The sequence below is a fragment of the Equus asinus genome, chromosome 22 (assembly GCF_041296235.1).
Source record: "Equus asinus isolate D_3611 breed Donkey chromosome 22, EquAss-T2T_v2, whole genome shotgun sequence".
NCBI lineage: Eukaryota > Metazoa > Chordata > Mammalia > Perissodactyla > Equidae > Equus > Equus asinus.
Window position 1 is genome coordinate 16,597,458 of NC_091811.1, and position 19,324 is coordinate 16,616,781.

The 19,324-nt window shown below is 41.9% G+C and overlaps 1 protein-coding gene across 3 annotated transcripts in view; it reads left to right on the forward strand.

Moving 5' to 3' along the window:
* Positions 1 to 1,890: 1,890 nt before the first annotated feature.
* GALNT8 (polypeptide N-acetylgalactosaminyltransferase 8) overlaps positions 1,891 to 19,324 on the forward strand; it is a 46,063-nt gene continuing 28,629 nt past the window's right edge. For all 3 annotated transcript variants that reach the window (XM_014841741.3, XM_070494630.1, XM_044755965.2), the window contains exons 1-2: positions 1,891 to 2,243; positions 10,482 to 10,779. In XM_014841741.3, the coding sequence (XP_014697227.2) occupies positions 2,033 to 2,243; positions 10,482 to 10,779 (509 nt within the window). In that variant the 5' untranslated portion in view covers positions 1,891 to 2,032. The remainder of the gene's footprint in view (positions 2,244 to 10,481; positions 10,780 to 19,324) is intronic.

Here is a 19,324-nt window from a genome sequence, read left to right on the forward strand (position 1 = left end):
GTCATATTGCATTTGATGTCTATTGATTATCTTTTCTCACTGAAGTTGAGATTTTCCTGGTTCTTGGTATGACAAGTGGTTTTCAATTGGACATTCTGGCTATTATGGTGTGAGACTCTGGATCTTATTTAAATCTTCTGTTTTAGCAGGACTGTCTGATGCTGCTCTGGTGGGGAAAGGGAGATGCCATCTTGTTACTGCCAGGTGGGAGTGGAAGTCCAGGTTTCCCACTCGGCCTCCATTGACACCTAGGGGGAGGGATGTCTCATTACTATTGGCTGAGGTAGGAAGTTCAGGTTCCCCACTAGGCCTCTGCTGACACCACACTGGCTAAGAGAGGGAGAGCCACTTCATTACTCTTCCCTTACTGACATCATTGGGGGACAAGGGTAAAAGTTATGACTCCCTACTAGGCTTTCTCTGACACCATCCTGGAGGGGGATGGAGGAAGAGGCACCTCGTCACAGCTGGGGATGAGAGTGGAAGTCAAGGCTTCCCATGTGGCCTTTGTTAATGGGATGGACATGGCACAGCAAGGTTTTAGTGGTGTTCAGCAGAAGTAGGGCAGTTATTGTCTGAATGTTTCTCGTCTTGCTAGCCTGCCCCTTTCCTGTTCCTTTGGCTGGAGAGAGCAGGCTTTTATTTGGGCTTTTATTGTCTGCCCATTGGCACTTACAGGTTGGCAACTTCTCCAGCATCTGGTCTAGGACATATTAGGCAAAAAGAAAATCCAGGGAACTCACTGTTATGTTGTTCCTCAGGTCCTGAGATCTCTAGCTGGTCTGCCCTCTTTTCTCCACCTTTCAGAGTCTTCATATATTTATTTTATATATAGTGTACAGAGTTTTTAGTTGCACTTAGTGAGGAAGAATAGAGATAATTGGATCTACTCTATCTTGGAACAGAAATGGAAGCAAGCATGCATTTCTGGATTTATTTTGACTCCAATTTGCAGGGGAGAGCTTGGGAAAGACTTTGATGAAAAACAAAAGAAACTGGTTATTTTTCATTTTGTTCTTTTTCATTCTACATGCTTTTCCTAAAGCCACATTTCTTTACTTTAATCCACATATCTGCCTCAGCTTTTGTCTGCATATGCTGTGTGTGGGGACCTAGTAAGGGAGTCCAAGGGGTTGGGCCAGGGTGAAAGTTATGATTACGGAGGGACCCAACACTAGATTGAGAACCGTAAACTTTGGGCTCTGGGGAACAATTTTAAGTGTTTAATCTATAATGATGATAATGAGGTGATTTGTCCAAAACATGTCATGAGTGTGAGGTGTGGAGGCAGAAGAGTTACTGGAAGCTGGGGCAGGGGAGAACGTCAGTGTGCTGAGCTGCACAGATGACGAGCAGAGACGAGAGAAGCAGGGCCATCCCCTGGGGCTCACCTCTAGGGGCCACCTCCAGCTCATCTACCTGCTTCTAGGTGGAACCAGGAGGAAAGTCTCTCCTCAAGTTTACTGTGCCGACAATTGTTGCATATGGACTATGTTCAAGACTGTGTAGAGTGAGCTAAAAGACATCTGAGACGTGATCCTTGCCCTCAAGAAAGCATGTGGTACAGAAGCTTCCTCCTTGTGGATTCCTTTTTCATAGTATTTATCTCCTCTCGGGACCACACCTTACAAGACCTTTCAGAGAGTCTTCCAAGTGGTTTTACCTGGGAGAGGGAACATTGAAAACCAAGACAAAACTAGAAAGAACAGAGAGAACATGCGTCACGTACATAGTTACACCCTGCAGTCTGAGCTAGCTCTGGGAGCAGGTGTTAACCTGACTTCTGAGACATTGCAACATGTGCCTGCGTGGCCTGCCAGTCATTGGATGGCTGCTTGGCACACTCCACCTGACTTGGCTCAGGGAGAAGTCAGACAGCTGTGACAGCTTTCCCACCTGAAGATCTTCTGGCTCAGCAGACAGGGTGTCATCCATGCAGCCGGCGGAGACCAGGCTCAGTTGATTCTGATCCTTAGCCTGCCTGGGTAGTGACACACTCAGCCCCTCGGGAGTGGCAGAGTCAGAGGCAGGGATGACACGCAGGAGAAATGTCTCCAAAGTCCTCTGCATTGGGCTGACTCTGGCCATTGCTGTCAATCTTCTCCTGGTATTTTATACCAAGGGGACTTTACAAAAGGTAATTCCAAGTAGTCTCCGAAGGGAGCTTTATTTGCCTAAGTTTGAATGGAACAAGGCAGTGATCAAGAGACTCTCTCCCCTGGAAGTGGACTTGCAGCACCTGAGTAAGTTCATAACACTAACTTGGAGGGGATCGTGTGTGTGTGTGTGTGTGTGTGTGTTTAGGAAAACAAACAAAAAAAAAGGGTATGGAGGAAAAAATGAGTGAAAGGTCAGGTTCTTATCTCTCAGTTGCTCCATTTAAGCATCTGCCATTGAATTCTATTCCTCTGAATGAGAGGTGAGCATTGAGAATTAGTGCGAAGCAGAGCAAACTGTTGAGGGGAGGGGAGCAGAGTGTGTCTGTGTGAGTGGGGGGAGGGGTGTGTCTACACTTGTACACATGCCTGATCATAAACACATACACACAGGGAGACTGAGGCTCAGAATGACAATCCCTGAGAGGCTCAGGAGCATCTAGGCACAGCCTGTCCTTAGGCCTTTGTGTGACAGGGGCTGTGAAATAGAGGTGACAAGCTCTGGGACAAAGGCCTCCTTCCATTTTGCTATGAGCTCCTACCAGGAACTAATGGCAGCTGGTTAGAGGACCTAAGATCGAATCCTGAGATGACTGCGATGGTTGCCTGACTTGGAGCAGGTGCTTCTCTCTCTCAGCCTCAGGCTCTTGACGTGTAAATGCAGATGAAGAGAAGACCCCTACCTGACCTCACAGGGTCGGGAAATATACGCAGGAAGCACTCTATAAACTGATGTGTGCCACATTTTAACCTCTTTTTTTTATTGAGAGATACTTTACATATAACATTATATTAGTTTCAGGTGTACAATGTAATGATTCAATATTGGTATATATTGCAAAATGATCACCACAATAAGTCTAGTTAACATCCGTCACCTCACATAGTTACAATTTTTTTCCCTTGTGATGAGAACTTTGAAGATCTACTCCCTTAGCAACTTTCAGATATGCAATAGGTATTATTCACTATGGTCTCCATGCTGTACAGCACATATCCAGGACCTGTTTACAACTGGAAGTTTGTTCCTTTGACCCCCTACCCCCATTTCACTGACCCTCCACACCTTCCCCCGGTAACTACGAGTCTGTTCTCCCTATCACTGCTGCAGGCTCTGCGAGCCAAGGAGTTGGAAGAAAGATTTCTTGGACTCTCAAGGTCTGGTAGTATTGCCCCTTTATTCAGAGAATAGCGTGGGGTCAGGGCCCATGGGCAGCGAGGAGCTGCAAACATGGGTTGAGGGTAGGGCTAAATTTATAAGGCATAGGTATGTGAGTTATCTCTTTACAAGACAAAGGAAAGATTATGTAAAAAATTATTAAAACGGTATCTGTGTAGGTGGGGTCTGGTTATCGGGTGGTCCTATAACTTTGGATATGAATCAGATTGGATCAGGTCAGGACGTCCTATGCTTCCAAGAGGATGATATAGATCGGCATGTAGGCCAGGACACCTTGGGCTTCTCTCCCGGGGGCAGCCTTGATCCTCATCGTCTATGAGCTCAGTTTTTCTTTCTTCGTTTTAGATTCCACATGCAGGTGAGATCAAAGGGTATTTGTCTTTCTCCATCTAGTTTATTTCACTTAGCATAATGTCCTCAAGGTTCACCAAATTTTAACCTGTTCACACAAATTCTGGGGTTTGTTTTTGATTCTGGCTCACCGTGAAACTCTAAGTCCTATGAATTCTATGTGTCTTGGCATCTGAGTCCAGTGAGAGGAAGCAGCCGTGCTTCCCCTGTTCCCATGGGACAGGGATCAAACGCCCCTGGGGGGCATGTTGAAAGTGTGAGCAGGGCGGTGGCTGCACAGATGTGTGAGTGTGTGCACGTGGGGGCTGGAGGTGGGCAAAGTGTCTTTTAAAATGAGAATTGAGAATTGGCAAGGTTCAGGGTGAGGCAGAGAGATAGAAGAAAGGACAGACAGGAGGCAAAAAAGGAAGGGAGGACAGCAGGAAAAGGAGGCTTGGGGAGATGAGAGAGGACCAAAGAGATGAGGACAGAAAAGGAGCAAAGAAATGCAAGTCCGGGGAGAGAGGATGAGCGTTTACATGGAGACATGAGGAAGAAAGGGAAAATGAGATGGGGGAGGGGGAGGGAGGCATAAGCACCATAGCACCATCTACATCCTCCCTCATAAGACTCATTATATTTTATTGTGGTACAACTTCCTGAAAGGTGAGTTTCATAAGGGCTGGCTTAAAGAGAGTCTTAGCAAGTGTCTTCTCACTCTATTCCCTGTGCCTGGGACGTAGAAATTAAGTGGATGAATAAATGAATGAATGATTGTAGGAAGGAGAGGACAGAGGATAAGCAGACAGGGATGAAGGGAAGAATGACACAGGGGAAGAGGGTAGATGAAACAGAGAGAAGATTGTCAGCTCCAGAAGCCCTAGCTTTGAGTACATCCGGCTGGGTGGGACATTGAGTATGCAAATATGCTCAGTTAGTACAGCGTCACTGAGAGGATGCCTGTGCACCTGGGCGGTCGCTGTCACGGCTTGGCAGAACACCCGGACCGCACCAGCTCTCTGGCTCACCCTACTGGCTCAGCCTACTCAGGAAATACCCTTGAACTAGCAGGAGTTCTGCCTAAAGCCTGGCTTTTCTTTCCTTCAGCTGGGGCACAGCATGTCTCTAAAAGCCACCCGGAGCCATCGAGTTTACTTCCCTTTCCTTCTTTGCAATGACCAGTTCCTCCGTTTCTTGTTATTCTTGGTGCTTCACTCTAAAATGATGTGGTGTTAGGGACTCTGTAAACCTGAGATGAATTTCAAAATGTCTTCTGGACCCTGTTCCCAGATCATAAATGCTCTCCTTTCCTGAAGGGCTTCCCGAAATTGGAAGCCTGTTCAGTCACCAGAGATCCTGTTTGTCCATTGCCTTCAACAAGATTGAAGAAAATCCTCAGTCAGTACGGATACTGAGGCAAGCTAGGTAAACTACCAAGTGCAAAAGCAAATACACAAGGATAATTGTGAGAGGGCTTGGTGGTTGTAAAGCAATTTTCTGGAACCTCCCTAGGGGTACTCAAAGGAGGCGCCAGAGCAACGCCATTGGCTGTGTCCTCTTTGGGTCTTGGAAAGCTTCAGTGTAAGTCATGGGATGGTCTAACGACACTGTTTTCATCCTGCTGGACTCTGAACTCACATCCTCAAACTGACTCCAGGGTGCCCAGGTCCAAATGACTTCCCAGTAACAACAGTGAATGAAAGAGAAAAACCAGAGGTTGACCAAGAGCAATGTAGGGGTGTTTAAGGGCACAGAGAACCCGGGACCACCATGTGACCCCTACAGTTAGTACAGAAGAGTTTGAATAAAAATACTACTCCATTGGGAGTATTGTAAAAATTCTGCTTGTTTACTTTCCACCAGAGCAAATATGCCTGGTGTCCACATGAGTCTTTTTTGAAAGACTCATTTGTGTTTCCTCCCGAGTTTGCTTTGACCTTCTCTTTTGGCCTTAAGCACTTCCATAGCTGATTCTCCTTCTCCTTGGGCCAATTTTATGCCACCTTCCAAACACGTCCTCCCCCCAGTTACAGGACTTTCCTGCTTCCCTTTTAGGGGCTGTACGTGTAGCTGAAATTCAGCCCATGATCCGCTCATCAGCTGTGTGGTGTGACGTTGCTGCTTCTGCCTGGAGGAAACACCATGGGACTGTCCCCTCACCAAGCTGGTGCCCCTGGGCTGTAATCATCCAAAAAAGGATTTTTAGAAATTTCTTCTAACTTGCAGGGAGCTGCTAGATGAGCTAGAGGTGATCCTATTGATCTGTCAGCATTTAGTGTGGGTCAAGGCAGGATTAGTGAGAACTAAGTGGGTCCCTATGGAGGATTGCCTCGGTTACCATTTAGGGGTTTAAGGCTGAGGAGTGTCATAATCAATGTTGGGCTTGGGAAATACTAATCGGCTCTAGGTTTGGTCCACTTGAAGAAAGGGGAGAGTTGGAAGGCTCTGGTAATAGCCCTTTACTTTATTAGGAAAGCCTGGCTGCTCTCTTTCCTCTGCTAGAGTTTCTTCTACCCATCCCTGACAAGTTTTCGCACTCATTACAGACTTTGTAATGGCTTCAGGTTCACGGTCCTCATGTCTGCCTCAATCCTGCTATCACCCTGGGACACTGCAGTGTCTTGTGGGTGACCCATTCAATTCCCTGGCCTTCCCACCTGTCAAGATCTTTGCCTCCATCCCACCTCACACTTCTACGGTGCACACTGGACTTTGCCATCACCCAAAACTGCTCACCTCTGAAGTGACAAATTCCATTCCTGATCACCCCCTTGTGACTCTGCAGCATGCTCATTCAACATTCCTCCGTGACAGCACCATTGCCCCAACTCTTCTCTTGCCTTTATCCACAACTCCATTGTGTTACCGAGCAGCAGGCTCGTTCTGCTTGCTGTAAGACTAGCCAAAAAGTCAGGAGGCGAGTCAGTGGAATAGAAAGCGTTCATTTGCTTTTGCCAGCAAAGATGGAAGATGGTGGACTAATGTCCTTAAAACTCATCTTACAGAACAGAGATGACAGGCCAGTTATATGGGGGCTGGTCTCCAGGTGGGGCAGACATCTCGTCTCTGGGTGGGGCAGACAGCTAGTCTTGTTCCTGATAATCTTGTATTTCCTCCCTTTTGACTGATATTTCTGTTTTTGAGAGATGGGATGTGCATCAGAGACTGGAGCTGAATACTCTGATTTAGTGTAAAGATAAAAAAGAACAAAAACATTTAAAGATCACTGTCCATGTGAGTGGCACCAACAGTTGCACACTTGTTCTGTTGCAACCTCCTAAGATCCCCCAACATAGTGTGAAATCGGTTGCCCATCTTCTCTGTGCCTTCACCTCAGTACTAAGCACTGCTGAAATAATTCCCATAACTGAGCCACTACAAATTCAGGGTCATTTTCCTCAGCTGGCCCTCTCCTGGCCCCACAGTGTTTCCATGTTTCACAAATCAGTTCTCACCCCCATTTCTTAGCATAACAGTTTAAAAAGTTTTCCGCTTTTCTCAATACCCTTCTTCATCTCTCACCCGGCTCCTCTAGCAGAGGAAACAGAGAAACCAGAATAAGAGCCAAGCTTTACTGTGTGCCAGGCCCTGTCCTAAGTGCACCATGTGTATTAATCCACTTAGTTATCACAGAAGCCCCCTGAGGTGCTTGGTAAATCTAAAGCACTGAGAAGCGAAATCCCCTGGCCGTGGTCATGCAGTTCGGAAGGGGACGGGAGCCTGGTTAGGGAGCCTCTTAACATCTCTGTGGGAATGCAAGTCATCAGCCTATCTTGTTGGCCACCGTGGTTAGGAAGTAGCTGGAGTAGATGCTCACTAACTCTTTGGTGAGTGAACAGTCCAGGTGACAGTCAATAAGGAATTGAGCTGGAATAGAATGGAAAGAAAAGGATGAGTTCTGCCCAGGAGAGGTAGACCCTACACGAATAGACAACCGAATAGGGGTGGGGAGAGAGTCAAAGGAGACCTGAGGTTTGGGGGCTGGCTGGGTGGGAGGAGAGCAGTTGGTACCATTTGTAGAAATAGGGACAGAGCCTCAGGAGACTTGGGGGGAAGGTCTTGAATTCAGTTGATAAGGAATTTGGAGAACTTGGAAAACAGCAAGTGAGAGATGTCTCCAATAGCCAGTTTGGATAATAATGATAACAGTGATGACAATGGTAGCTAACATTGACCGAGTATTAAGTGACAGGTGATACGGGCTCTGCGAGCCAAGGAGTCAAAAGAAAGATTTCTTGGACTCTCAAGTTCTAGTGGTAGTGCTCTTTTATTCAGAGAATAGCATGGCGACGGGACCCATGGGCAGTGAAGAGCTGCAGTGTGTTGAGGGCGGGGCTAAATTATAAGGCATGGGCATGTGAGTTATTTTTTATAAGACAAAGGAAAGATCATGTAAAAAAGTTGTGAAAATGGTATCAGTGCAGGTGGGGTCTGGTTATCATGTGGTCTCATAACTTTAGATACGAATCGGGTCAGGATGTCCCATGCTTCCCGGAGGGTGATATAGATCAGCAAGTAGGCCAGGACGCCTTGGGCTTCTCTCCCTGGGGCAGCCTTGATCCACATCAACAGGCACAGTTGTAAATGCTTTATGTGAACAAACCCATTTAATTCTCCCAAAAATCTATGTGGCAAGTGCTGCTATCACCCCCATTTTACAGATGGGGAAGTGGACAAGTTAAGATACTTTGCTGAACTCCTGCAACTGGTAAGCGGCAGAGGTGAGATTCAGATTCAGCAGCCTGAGTCTAAAGCTGCAGATTGTGTGTGTGTGTGTGGGGGCGACAGTTGCCTTGAGGGGAAAGGCAAGGCCTTGGGGATAGACGAGATCATCAGGAGAGGACAGAGGACAGGACGGGGGTGCCTATGTTTGGAGAACAGGTAGAGGAGCTTGTTGGAGTCTGTCTGTAATTCTGTGATGCAGCAAGCGCTCACTGAGAGAGAAATGATGGCAGCAAGGCAGCGCAAGCTGAGGGGAACCTGGCGGGGGACAAGTGGCAGTGGCAGCCAGAGGCAGAGTCAGGCAAAACTGTTTTCTCTTTCTTCTATTCATGATATTCCCAGGCAAATGGTCACATGCCCAGGCTCCAAGATGGAGCTATATCATGGGCCTTGTGTTTGGGGACAAGGACACTGGTTTTGACGGCAATGAGGGGACGATATATTTATTACCAGAATCAGACTTGGCTAAGCTGAGTCATCCCCTGAGAGACTAACAGATTCTCCTGCTTCCTTTGTATAGGGTGCTGGTCAGTCCTGGTTGTCCTGGAATAGTCCTGGTTTACACCTGTTGTCCTGGTTACACCTGCTGCATAATTCTTAACTGTGCTCCATCCACTCTGAAAAGTGCCCCAATCTGATGAGTGAATTATATCTTCAGCCCTAACTTAGAAGCATTGGGTCTTTGAGTGGATTGGCAGACAGAAGCACCTGCACTAAATAATTACTTTTTTCTCTTTCTCTGTGGAGTTCACAGAATTGAGCTTGAGGGTGTTCAAGGTGCACATGCTAGACTCTCCAGACAGAAGTGGCAGAGGGCTCTTGTCAAGGTGAAGTAAGCAATGGATGGCAGAGGGCTCTTGTCAAGGTGAAGTAAGCAATGGATGGCAGAGGGCTCTTGTCAAGGTGAAGTAAGCAATGGATGGCAGAGGGCTCTGAAATTTGTAGGCTATTTTCCAAAATCATTACTGTTGATGTCATGGGTCCTGGAAGGCCTCCTCTGCCTGGGTCTGTGACTGTTCATTTGTTCTAGTTAACGCAGTGTTTCTCAGATTACCATGACCGTTAGATTATCTGCAGCAATTGTTAAAAATGCAGATTCCTAGGCTTCACCATGGACCTACTGAATCAGAATCTCTGGAGGAGACCTGGGATTCTGTATGTCTTTATTTTTTGATAAGGAAGATTCACCCTGAGCTAACATCTGTTGCCAATCTTCCTCTTTTTTTGCTTGAGGAAGATTCGCCCTGAGCCAACATCTGTGCCAGTCTCCCTCTATTTTGCATGTGGGTCACTGCCATGGCATGGCAGACAGTGATGTAGGTCTGAGCCTGGGATCCAAACCCACTAGTCTGGGCTGTTGAAGCAGAGCATGACGAACTTAACCACTACCCAGGGCCGGCCCTGGATTCTGTATTTTTAACAAGCTTTTGAAGACATTCTTATGACCAAGCAAGCTGCAAACTGAGATTAGGACATTTCCAATTTAAAAGTTCCTGGTGAATCAAACGCAGGAGAAGTGAAGGGGCAGGTGGGTAATGGTGGTGATGGGTGGAATAGATTCACCCTTGTTAGCCACTCATAGTGTAGGATGATGTTTCTTACATTTTATGGCACAAAAGAATTACTCCTTGATTTTGTCAAAAATGTAGATTCTGGTATCTTCTGCTACCCCCATCCCCAACTGACCCTGGGATTCTGATTTAGTTGATTTGAGGATAAGCCTGGATATCTACATCTTTAAATAATCATAACAGATGATTCTAATGTAAGTGCTTCTTGGGTCTTATTCTGAAAAATATTAGCTTGTTATCAATCTATGTCTCAGATCACAGTTCCTAGAGGCATCTTGAAGGTGTGGGACTCTGGATAGATAAGTTCTGATGGGGCTGAAAGGAGAGGTATGTTCTAGTACATGCCTTCTCAGGACAGCCTAGCATGGCTCTGACAAGTTCCCTTGACATATCACATCCTCTGGGACAAGCTTGTAGATTTAGAATGTGGAGAGAAAACATTTCAAGGAAATTTGGATGGAAAGTAATGCCCAGGTAACTAAGGTTGGCTGAAATGTTTTCCCCTCTGCCCTTCATTTGCAGAAGAAATTATGAAATTGACTATGAGGCAGCAAGATGATGTGGACAACACAATGGAGTGGATGGAAAATGGAGAGCATCCTGTTGAAAAGGTAGTGGAAACCAAGGCGAAAGACACAAAGAAGGACAAACCCAGAAAAGCACTCTTCCCACACTCACAGCTTTTCCAGCAGTGGGGCGAGGGTCTTTCTGAGGCCCAGCAGAAAAGGGCCCAGGACCTCTTCCAGAAGTTCGGTTACAACGTTTACCTCAGTGACCAGTTGCCCCTCGATCGTGCCATCCCAGACACACGAGACTCCAGGTAGGATGGACCAAGGTTGGGCTTCCTAGAGGCCTCAGTTTAACTTCAGGATGAGCTTTGGGAGCAGCAAAAAATCAAGGGTTAGAAAGAGAGTTGGGGGAGTGGGAAATTGGTAGAGAAGGGGTTCAGGGCATAGAAAGTTCTGGCAGGCTGACTGAGCAGAGTTCTTGCTTTTAATTCATTTTATAATGGCAGCCCCCAGAAGATAACTGATTCAACCAGTATTTACAGCTCCTTGGAGATGGGCAGAGATGTCAGAAAAACATAGATCCTGAGATGTCTGACGGGATGGGTCTAACTTGTAATTCTGCAGATGAGTAAACTGAGGCTGAGAAAGAGAAAGGGCTTGTGCAAGTCACACCGAAGTTAACAGCTCTCCATCTCCGCAGTGTTTGCCTCAAAGTCTCTGCTTGGATTCCTATTTGTTATTAGTTCTAATTTAACGAGCCTTTCTTCTCTTTCTCCTTCTGTTTCCCCTTTCCATTGCTTTTTTTCTTTCTGCCTCTCCCACTCTTCTTCATAAGTTTTTTGAATAACAGCTTTGCAAAGATATAATTCACGTACTGCACAATTCATCCATTTAAGGTGTACAATGTAATGTTTTTTAGTATATTCACAGGGCTGTGCACCATCACCATAATCAATTTTAAAATATTCTCATCACATCAAAAAGAAACTCCATGCCCATTAAGCTGCTCCCCTTTTGCCCTCAGCTTCCTCATCCTTAGGCAGCCAGTCATCTACTGTTTGTCCCTAAGGATTTGCCTACTCTGGATTTTTTGTTTAAATGGAGTCACATAATATGGGGTCTGTTGCAACCGGCTTTTTTCACTGAACATAAGGTTTTCAAGTGCCATTCATGTTCTAGCATGTATCAGTTCTCCATTACTTTTATTGTCAAATAATATTCTGTTGTGTGACTATACCACACTTTGTTTATCTAGTCATTAGTTGATGGATATTGGGATTGTTTCCACTTTTTTGACTATTACGGATAATGCTATTATGAACATTCATGTACAAGTTTTTGTGTAGATATATGTCTTCATTTTTCTCGGTTATTCTCTAGGAGTATGATAACTCTACATGTAACCTTTTGAGGAATTGCTAAACCGTTTTCCAAAGTGACTGCATCATTTTCCATCCCCTCCAGCAGTGTATGAGAGCGCTGATTTTCCCACATCCCCACCAACATTTTTATTGTTTGTCTTTTGATAACAGCCAACCTGGTGAGTGTGAAGTGGTATATCACTGTGGTGTTGATTTAAATTTCCCTTATGTCTAATATCTCTGAACATCTTTTCACGTGCTTATTGCCTATTTGTATATCTTCTTTTGGAGAAATGTCTATTCAGAGACTTGTTTTTTAAAAAAATCGGGTTTTTTTTTTACTGTTGAATTGCAAGAGTGCTTTGTATATTTTAAATACAAGTTCCTATTAGACATATGATTTGCAAATGTCTTCTCTCATTGTTTGGGTTGTCTTTTCACTTTCTCGATCTTCTTTGAAGAACAAAAGTTTTAATTTTGATGATGTCCAATTTATCTACTTTTTTTTTGGTTGCTTGTGCTTTTGGTGTCATATGTAAGAAATAATTGCTTAATGCAAGGTCTTGAAGACTTATGTTTTATTCTAAGAGATTTATAGTTTTAGTCTTACATTTAGGTCTTTGGTACATTTTAAATTAATGTTTGTACATGGTGTGACATAGCGGTCTGACTTTATTCTTTTGCATGTGCCCAACTAATTGTTCTAGAACCCTTTGTTGAAGAGACTACTCTTTCCACATTGAATTGTCTTGGTATACTTATTGAAATCAATTGGCCATAAATGTAAGGGTTTATTTCTAGATATCAATCCTATTCCATTGATCTGTAGGTCTATCCTTATGGCAATAACGCACTGTCTTGATAACTATAATTTTGTAGTAAATTTTGAAATCAAGACATGCGAGTCTTCAAACTTTCTTCTTTTTAAGATTGTTTTGGGTATTCTGGGACCTTGAATTTTCATAGGAATTTGAAGATTAGCTTGTCAACTTCTGCAAAGAAACCAGTGGGATTTTGATAAGGATTGCATTGAATCTGTAGATCAATTTAGGGAGCATTGCCAATTTAACAATTAAATCTTCCAATCCATGTACGTGGGAAAACTTTCCTTTGGTTTAGGTCTTCTTTAATTTTTTTCAGTAATGTTTTGGCTTTTCAGAGTATAAGTTTTGCACTGCTTTTGTTAAATTTATTCCTAAGTATTTATCTTTTTGATACTATTGGAAGTGAAATGATTTTCTTAATTTTGTTTCAAATTTTTCATTGCAACTCTATAGAAACACAATTGATTTTTATATATTGATCTTATATTATGTAACCTTGCTGTATTCATTTATTATTTCTAATAGTTTTTAGAGGATATTTTAGGATTTTCTCTATACAAGATTACATCATTGGCAAATAGAGAGAGCTGTCCTTCTTTTTCAGTATGACACCTTTTATTTCACTTTCTTGCCTAGTTGGTTGGTTAGAACCTGAATAGAAGTGGTGAGAGAAGACATCTTCGTTTTTTTCCTCATTATAGAGGGAAAGCATTTAATATTTTACCATTAAGTATGATGTTAGCTGTAGGTTTTTGTAGTGCCCTTTACCAGAAATTCTATTTTATTCCTAGTTTCTTTAGTGCTTTCCTTCTTTATTTTTATTATTTTGAAAGGGTGTTAAATTTTGTCAAATGCTTTTTCTGTGTCTATTGAGATGATCACATGGTTTCTCTCCATTATCTACTAATATAGTATATTACATTAATTGATTTTAGGGTGTCAAATGAACCTCAAATTCATGCCATAAATCTCACTTGATCACAGTGTATAATTTTTTCTCTATCTTGCTGGATTTGGTTTGCTAATATTTTTTTGAGGATTTTTGTGCCTGTATTCATAAGAGGTATTGTTTGTAGTTTTCTTTCCTTGTGATATTTTTGTCTGGTTTCGTGTCTGGGTAATACTGGCCTCACAGAATGAGTCGGGAAGTGTTTAATCCTCTTCTATATTTTGGAAGAATTTGCAAAGTCTTGGTATTAATTCTTCTTTAAATACTCAATATAATTCACCACTGAGGCCATCTTTTCCTGGACCTTTTTTGGTAGGTAATTTTTGATTATTAATTCAGTCTCTTTGCTTGATGTAGGTCTATGCAGATTTCTATTTATTCTTGAGTCAGTTTTGATCCTTTGTGTCTTTCTAGGAATTTGTCCATTTCATCTACGCTTTCTAATTTGTTGCCAGGCAGTTGTTTATAGTATTCCTTTATAATCTTTTCTTATTTCTGTACGGTCAATGGTGACATCCCACTTTTATGCCTGATTTTAGCAATTTGAGTATTCTTTATTTTTTTTCTTGGCCAGTCTAGCTAAAAGTTTGTAAATTTTGTTGACGCTTTCAAAGAACCAACTTTTCATTGACATTCTCTATTGTTATATCTATTCTCTATTTTATATATTTCCAGTTTCATTTTTATTTTTTCTTGCGTCTGCTTGCTTTGAATTTTATTTGTTCTTTTCTAGTTTCTTAAGGTAGAAGGCTAGATGATTGATTTGAGATCTTTATTCTTTTTAATATAGGTTTTTACAGCTATAAATTTCCCTCCAAGCTCTGCTTTTTGCTGTATTCCACAAGTTTTGGTGTATTGTGTTTTGGTTTTCAGTCATCTTAAGGTATTTTCTAGTTTCCTTTGGGATTTCTTCTTTGATCTAGTGGTTATTTAGGAATGTATTGCCTAATTTCCACATACTTGTGAATTTTCCAAATATTTTTGTGTTTTCATCTCTAATGTCACACCATTTTGATCAGAGAATAGCATTTTGTAAGAATTTAATCTTTCTAGATTTACTGAGCCTTACTTTACGCCCCAGCGTATGGTCTCTCCTGGAGAACATTGTTGTACAGCGAAGAGGGATGTGTATTCCGCTGTTGTTGGATAGTGTTCTATGGATGTCCATTAGGTGTAGTTGGTTTGCAGTGTCATTCAAGTTTTCCATTTGCTTGTTTATTTTCTGCCTGCTTGTTGTATCTATTATTGAAAGAGGGGTATTGAAGTTTCTAGCTGTTACTGTTGAGTCATCTATTTCTCCCATCAATTCTTTCAGTTTTTGTTTCCTATATTTTAGGACTCTGTTGCTAGGTGTATATGTTTATAATTGTTATATCTTCTTGATGGATTGATCCTTTTATTGCTATAAAATCTCCCCTTTCATCACTCATAATGATTTTGTTTTAACATCTATTTTGCCTCATATTGATGTGGCCACTCCAGCTTTCTTATAGTTGTTGTTTGCATGATAAATTCTTTACTTTCAACCTGTTTGTAGTTTTTGATCTAAAGTGTGTTTCCTGTAGATGGTATGTAGTTGGATTTTTTAAATACAATTTGACAATCTCTACCTTTTGATTAAGTTTTAGAATTTATTTGCATTTAATGTTTTCATTGATATATTTGGATTTGTGTCTGCCATTCTCTTTGTTTTTAAATGTCTCATGTCTTTTTCCTCTAGTTCTTCTTTACTGCATGCATTTTATATTAAGGGAATATTTTCTAATAGTGTAATTCTTTGAGTGATTTTTTAATATATTTTTGAGTTATTTTCTTAGTCGTTGCCCTGTGGCTTATTGCATGCATCTTAACTTATAAGAATCTACTTAGACTTGTACTAACTTAATTTAAATGAGATAAAGGAAGGTTCCTCATATCCAGCTCTATTTCCTCTTTCTCCTTTTTTGCTATTATTGTCACACATATTAAATGTGTATGATACAGACCCAAAAATATACTGTTATAATTAATTTAATTTATAATTACTATAATTTTCATCTATTAATGAAGACGAGAAAAAAAGAGAGGAAGTACAAGGTATAGAGTTTGTTATATTTATCTTCTTCTTTACCGTGTCTGGTTCTCTACACTTTTTCCTGTGGATTCGATTACCATCTGGTGTCATTTCCTTACTTCAATACAGCTTTGTTTCCATCCACCTCTTTTGTGTGGTTATTGTCAAGTATATGAAATTACTATATGTTATGAGCCCAGCAATACAATTATATACACTTAAAAAAATACAATTGCTTTTCAAATATTTAAGAAAAGAAAGGAGATGAAATAGGAATTTATACTCTCTTTTAAAATTGCACAATTACCTTTATTGATCTTCTTTTGTGTGTGTGTGTTGAGCATGTGTGTGTGTATGAATTACTCTCTGGGATCACTTGCTTTCAGCCTAAAGAACTTAGTATTTCTTGTAAGGTGGATCTGCGACCAACGAATTCTCTCAGTGTTCGTTTATCTGCCAATGTCTTTGTTTTGTCTTTACATTTGAAAGATATAAGCTAAAAGGCGCTTGGTTGATAGTTTATTTTTTCTTTCAGCATTTTCAGTATGTCATCCCACCGCCTTCTTGCTCTATTGTTTCTGATGAGATGCCAACTGTTAATGTTATTGGGGTTCCCTTGTATGTGGTGAGTCATTTTGCTCTTGCTTCTTTACAGATTTTCTCTTTACCTTTGGCTTTCAGCATTTGAACTATGATGTGTCTATGTGTGTATCTGTGCATTTATCCTACTTGGAGTTTCTTGTGCTTTTGGACGTGCCTAAAAGTTTTTGAGTATGGATATTTCTTTTGGGGGTTAAATATATCATAAGTTGCACCCTCTGAGTGCTAAGATCTTTGGGTTTTGTTTTTGTTTTTGTTTTTTTTGTGCTGGGAAGGATTCACCCTGAGCTAACAGTTGTTGCCAATCTTCCTCTTTATTTTTTTTTTTTGGTGAAGAAGATTGTCCCTGATCTAACATCTGTTGCCAATCTTCCCCTTTTTCTTTTTTTTTGATGGGGAGGATAGTCCCTGATCTAACATCTGTTGCCAGTCTTCCTCTATTTTTTATGTGGGCCACTGCCACAGCATGGCTTGATGAGTGGTGTATAGGTCCACACCCAGGATCTGAACCAGAAAACCTCAGGCTGCTGAAGCAGAGCATGTGAACTTAACCACTACACCACTGGGATGGACCCATCTCTTTTGTCTTTTTTTTCCTCCCAAAGCCCCAGTACACAGTTGTATATACTAGTTGAAAGTCCTTCTAGTTCTTGTATGTGAGCTGCTGCCACAGCATGGCTACTGACAGATGAGTGGTGTGATTCTGCAACCAGGAACCAAACCCAGGCTGTCTAAGTGGAGAGTGCTGAACTTTAACCACTAGGCCATCAGGGCTGGCTCTTGTAACTGTATTGATTAGACATCAAATGAACAACGAATTGTGACCAGAAACTTTTTCTGTAAATTTCCTTCCATCTATACTTTTAACTATCAGAGCAGAAGAGTTATCATTCAATACATAACCCATAACCCATGTAGTGCATAGCAGTGGCCCAATGCATGGTTTGACTGATGAATTAATACTCTCCATCACATTACCCTAAAAAGATAATTTCTCAGCATCCCCTGATTCTCTGAGTCATAAGATAGCAGGTGTCGCCATAGACGCAGAGGTGAGAAGCTACTTCTTCATTAAGACCCACTCATTTCAACATGTAAATTGCCTTAACCTGGGATATTCTGCCCCCAGGGTATTTAGAGAAAACTTTTACCTAATTAGCATATGCAAGGATGTAAAAAACTTTCATCTTTCATGCCTACTCCAGCTGATTGGTAGTGACGACCTGTAGTATTGTGGTGAAGGACTTCTGACTCCATGTGGTCAGAGGCCATGATCATGAGTGCCATGATCTGTTAGTGATGCCTGTTATCATGCAAAGGGAAAATGGTGGCATGTGTGTCAATATTTTTCACTTGTAAATCAGAAGGCAAATAGAACTTAAACTTTCTCGGGGTCAATTGCATGATTTAGGTTTTTAAGTATGAGGATAGTATGCTCAGATCAGATGGTAATTGAAGTTGCCTTATACTTATTTAATTTTGGAGCATTCAGGTTTAATTCCATATGGTTAATTCACAAAACTTCTTGTCAGAAAGTATTACTGAGGATAAAAAATATGTATGAATCAAGTGTCCATATATGCTTGAATAGCATCTGAGTCACATCTGATACTAATAAACCAAAGGAGAACTCTTCCTCTCTGCTGTTCATAAGAAAATCCAAGTGGCTCGTCACATTTCTCAGATTTCAGAGCTAAAGCATTCTGGAAAGCTTTGAGAATGCCATGGTTTGAGAACTGGAGGAAGACCATTCTGCTGACTTCCTTTGAAAGAGAAATAATTTAGTGGATGAGAGTATCACATGGAATCTTGAATTTAGAATATACCTTCTATGCCATTGAGTCCAGCTTCCTACTAAGTGAGATGCCAAAGTGGTTGTAGTCACTAGGTTTCCCCAGCTTTCTGGATAACTGTCTGATACCAGAGAGATGCCAGCCTTGGCAGTTCTTACAATGTCTGTCTTCTCATTACCTTTCAGAGACCAGGGAATGGCTACTCAGGAGAGTCTTGTGGGAATTGGGGAATCAGTCAGTCATTTTATTGAGTATAGGTAGATATTAAATACCAGCGAACAATTAACCACAGGGAGAGGCATAGCTTCAATAGTTAATCTCTAACAGAGGGTCCCAAAATGCTGTGGCCAGGATCAGCTACAAAATTAGCAGGGCCCAGTGCAAAATGAAAATGTGAGGCCCCTTGTTAGAAAATTATGAAGAATTTCAAGACAGTGATAGCAAAGTCTTAAGCTAACTCAACCCACGAAGTGTAGAGTCCTGTGTGACTGCACAGATTGCATATCGAGGAAGCTGGCCGTGCTACTGGCATAACTTACCTTAGGAAATCTCAGGGTAAAAATATATTTTGCAATTGCTTAAAGCCTGTTTGCATGTGTACATATCAGTTTTTTAGTCCTACACGATAGTTTCAGGCAAAGTTGTGATATGCATAAAGTTTACGTTTCTGGCTCTAACGCCTAGAACTTGCTCACCTGATTTGTTTCCCCATTGGCTCCGCCTGCTGCTGGAGGTAACAGGGACTGTGGCTCTACGTTGGGAGGAGTTGCTAAAGATCAGTTCTTCCAGCTGTCATCCAATGAATAACTATTTTTCAGTATCTTCTGCTGCACTGTCCAATACGGTAGCCGCTAGTCATGTGCGGCTATTTAAATTTAAATTCATTAAAATTGAATTAAATTAAAAATTTAGTTTTTTGTTTACACAGCCATATTGTAAGAGCTCAATGGCCACATGTGGCTAGAGAGTGTCACCATAGACAGCGCAGATATAGAACATTTCTGTCATTGCAGAAAGTTCTCTTGGACAGTGCTGGTCTACACTTTCCAGATCAGGTGCTGGGGGGGCAAGGAGGAAGGAGAGATCATCTTTTTGGAACTGCAGGAGCCATATTTCCTGTCGCTCTTGCTATAAGGCGAAGAAGCAATGTGGGGTGTGGAGAAGACAAGCATTGTGAAAGCGTTTAGATTCTAGCCAAGAAAATATTCAAAAGAATGCACGGGAGCCTGTCAGGGGGAAATAAAATCTGAAGGTAGCTAATTGGATTATGTGGTAC